Genomic DNA, 4,347 nt, shown 5'->3' on the forward strand with positions numbered 1-4,347 from the left:
TATATATATCTTTACGTGCTTGGTCTGGATATTTATTACTTAATTCGCCTCAATATACTAACTGAATTAATCAATTAATTTAGTGATTCCAAAAGTCTCAGGTTACACTTTAATTCTTTTTTTTTTGGCATTATATCATTTCAATGAATCAAAAGTTACTGTAAAATATATAAGTAAAAAAAAATATTTAGCACCAAGAGCTTGTAACACTCCAAAGAGAAAGGAAAAATTTAAATCGCATCATATGACCCCTTTAAGTCATCCTGCAGACCCTTTGGAAGTTAAAACAGTGATATGAGATATTTCTCCACACCAGTGAATTAGATAAAAAAAAAAAAAAAAATCAAAGAAAGTGGTTTTATTTTGAAAAACTGATCTTTGAAAGAAAAAAATTTATACTGAATTAAGGCCCGTTCACACCAAGGATGATAATTATAAAGATAACGATAAAGATTTAGTTCTAAAAATCGTTCTCAATATTAGAGAATAGCAGAGTCCACACCACAACTATAACGATAAAGAGAAACGATATCGTTGGAATCACGTTCAAAACAATTTTTTTGACAGACAATCAGAATCCATCCTGCTGTAATGAGTTCGAGAATTTAAAATAAACAAAAGACAATAGGCCTATCGGTCGCTGGTGTGGACACTAATATCGTTATCGTTAAAGTTATCGTTCTTGGTGTGAACGGGGCTTTAAAATATAAAGTACAAAAAAAAAACATGCAACAGTAATCTATTATAAACGTTTTCTTCTAAGCATGATGGGAGTTTTCTGCTAAACCTTGTTCAGTTCCTCCAGAGAAACCATTCGATTTTAGATGTGAGACTGAAGACATGAGACTCGTTGTCTGCTCGTGGGAAATACACAGAGCTCCTAACCTAGAAGGCGACCAGAGAAGGCAGTACACATTACTAATCAGGTTAGTCTGATTTTGGGCCTGTCCAAATACCCACACTTGCAGTGTTTGCACTTGACCACTTGTCCACTTACATGACATATTTCCTGTATTTGGCCCAAGTGTTCAAGTGGGCACGAAGACCACAAGTGTGTGTCAAACTTTTCATTATCTGATGAGACACACTTATAGTGTTGTAAAAATGCAAGTGTTTACAGAGCTTTATTTAGATTTTTGAATGTCTGTTCAGTAGTCTCTATAACAGATGAAACAATTGAGTAATTTTGGTGCTAATTAAGTGATAAAGAGCAGTTGCAAAGGTTGTACAACATAAAAATACTTATCTTCGCACCAATAAAATGTGCAACACTTTACATCTACTACCTATATGCAATAGCCCATCTAATTATTATTATTAATATTTAACTTACACTGGAAAGATTTCTTGCGACATCCCACAAGATCTCATCAAAAAGTCTCACGATGTATTTCCAGATCATGATGCATGATGGGATACTTACCCTCGAATACCACTTCAAAGCGGCATTCAAGATAGTGTGTTTTCAGTGTGCGTTAAGTCTTGTGCACTTACTTCCTGTTGCATGCACATGCACTGAAGAGGCCAAGACCACAAGTGTGGTCATGCCCTATATCACCTATCTCTGTCATAGTCAGGCTGTCTAGTGATTTTCATTGGAAATGAACCAATGGCATAATATTTTAAAACGTCTCTGAAACACCTGCCTAGGGTTTTAAGAAAGGAACATGCAAATTAGACAAAAGTACAAAGAGATTCACTGCAATGCTACAAGACATTCATTAATATTCATTAATGAATATTAATCACTGCTCTTAAAGGGATAGTCCACCCAAAAATGGAAATTCTGTCATCATTTACTTATCCTCATATTGTTCCAAACTGGTACTTTCTTCTGTAGAAGAAATTTCAAAGAACTTTTGGGATTCAAACAACACTGGAGCCTATTGACTTTCATTTTAAGGGCAGGAAAAAAACACACACAAAAAAAAATGTCATTTCATTTTTCAAAATATCTTTGCTTGGGTTCATAAGAAGGTCATATAGGTTCGAAATGACTAGAGAGTACATTATTGATGATTGAATTGTCTTTTTTGTTGTTGTTGAACAATCCCGTTAACTGTGTTCAGCGGGGTCACACTTATTTTAATTTTGACTCATTACGAGTTCAATCTAATGCCATTTTCTCCTCGCATTCAGTGACTCAAAGGCTGTCGGCTGTAATGTGGAGAGCACAGATCATGCATCCTGTGGTTTTGATGTCATCCAACAGCAGATCACCTACAACACCACATTACTTGTGACAAATAGTTTGGGGCAAGAGAGTGAGACCTACGTATTCAATATCACAGACAGAGGTGAATATGGTTCATTTTACGTGAAGACTAAATTCATAGCAGCTTTGAAGGATCATATACCTCAGTGATGTGGAATAGTTTTAAGATCTGGGATAGATCATAAACAAAAGGTTGTAAGTTGAAATCCTATATGAACTATCACCATTATACCCTAGATCAAGATTCTTTAAATCAGGGACATTGTCCTTATAAAAAGTGCAATGCAAGTTGCTTTAAATAATCGTGTTGTCCACAACATGAAAATGAATAATGACTAAATACATAAGTTAACAATCCATTTAATTTCTCATCCATTTGATCTCACCTCAGTTTTTCCAGTCCCTGAGCATCCTGAAGTGACAGCAGGCGTGTTTGATTCATTGGTGATCTTGCAGCTGAATGGGTGTTTCAAAGGACTTCTGCTGATTTGCCAGATTGAACTTGAACCAGAAGGGATAAAACAGGTAATGCATCACATTAAAGGTATAGTTCAGCCAAAAATGAAAATTTGCTGACAGTTTAACCCTCAGGCCATCCAAGATGTAGATGAGTTTGTTGTTCATCGTAACAGATTTGGAGAAATGTAGTATTTTATCACTTGCTCACCAGTGGATCCTCTGCAGTGAATGGGTGCCGTCAGCATGAGAGTCCAAACAGCTGATAAAGACATCACAATAATCCAGTCCATCAATTAGTGTCAACAGTGAAAAGCTGTGTGTTTGTAAGAAACAAATCCCTCATTAAGAAGTTTTTAACTGTGGTTTCTGGATAAAATATGAGGCCTCTATCCATAATACTGGTTTCTCCAGTGAAAATGTCATCTTCTCTGAATCAGGAGAGAAATATGCACAGATCAAGCACAGTCAAATGGTTCAAAACAGTTCAAATATGGATTATGAACTCGTATTTTGGCCAGAAGCAACAGTTTAAAGTGCCTTAACGATGGATTTGTTTCTTACAAACATGCAGTTTTTCACTTCACAAAATGTTAACTGATGGACTGGAGTGGTGTGGATTACTGGCGGCACCCATTCACTGCAGAGGATCTATTAGTGAGCAAGTAATGTAATGATAAATGTATCCAAATCTATTAAGATGAAAAAACAAATGCATTGACATCTTGGATGGCCTGACGGTGGGTAAATTTTCAGCAAAACCCTCTTTCTTTAAGGTGGTTTTCCTGTTGCATAACATGTTTTTGTATTTCCAAATAATGTGATGGCATCAGAAATATGACAAGAGGGAGTTTCATAAGCTTGATTAACAGTGTGAAATCTCTCATCAAAAGACTTGCCATATCAGATAAACAAAATGAACTTTACAGAAGTGCTGGAGCACATCCTGTGTTCAAGTGTTGTTGTTGTCTTACAGGTTTTAGATCAGAATGGATCTGACTCAATGCTGTATTACGCATTCAAACTACAGCACCTGAAGCCCAGCACGGAGTACTCCATTAGAGGGCGCTGTGCAGTACAGGGGAACGACTGGGGCCGATGGACAACACAAAGACTATTCATCACAGGTAAGCAAAGGGTCGTGGGAGAATTCACAATAAACACTCAGAAGACCACAGCAAGAAAATGCAAAAATATAGATACTATATATAAATCAGTTTTTCTTCTTTTTTTCTGCAGAGCCTCTAGTGACCATAGATCTGTGGAGACAAATCAGGGACCATCCCAATCGCACCGTCACACTGCTGTGGAAAACAGTAAGTTTAAGTTTTTGACATTCTTCAAACTTATAATTTTCGCCATACATTGTGGTACAGTTATTGTTATTGACTCTGTATGGTTTTGTTTGGCTAAGAAAAATAATCAATGTACATAATCAGTGTGTTCATGCATTACTATGGTGTTAACAAACCTCAGCACTCTAGGGGGCGATAGTCTTATTATTCAGGTAGCAACTTTTTAATTTATAATTAAGTTATGAACAGATTTCAAATTAAATGTTTTGCCTTTTTTTAAACATAAATTGATTGAAATCAGAGCAAATATTTTTGTGCTACCACTAAGGGTGTGCTATATCACAATTTTTGATTAAAATGTCTCCACAATCTGCTTTTGAA

The 4,347-nt window shown here is 36.0% G+C and overlaps 1 protein-coding gene across 1 annotated transcript in view; it reads left to right on the forward strand.

Moving 5' to 3' along the window:
* LOC107567646 (leukemia inhibitory factor receptor-like) overlaps positions 1-4,347 on the forward strand; it is a 15,511-nt gene that overhangs the window by 2,685 nt on the left and 8,479 nt on the right. Inside the window, exons 4-6 of the mRNA XM_016253356.1 lie at positions 797-926; positions 2,140-2,297; positions 2,607-2,740. Coding sequence (XP_016108842.1) covers positions 797-926; positions 2,140-2,297; positions 2,607-2,740 — 422 coding nt within the window. The remainder of the gene's footprint in view (positions 1-796; positions 927-2,139; positions 2,298-2,606; positions 2,741-4,347) is intronic.

The sequence above is a fragment of the Sinocyclocheilus grahami genome, unplaced genomic scaffold (genome assembly GCF_001515645.1).
Source record: "Sinocyclocheilus grahami isolate Dianchi unplaced genomic scaffold, SAMN03320097.WGS_v1.1 scaffold1177.1, whole genome shotgun sequence".
NCBI lineage: Eukaryota > Metazoa > Chordata > Actinopteri > Cypriniformes > Cyprinidae > Sinocyclocheilus > Sinocyclocheilus grahami.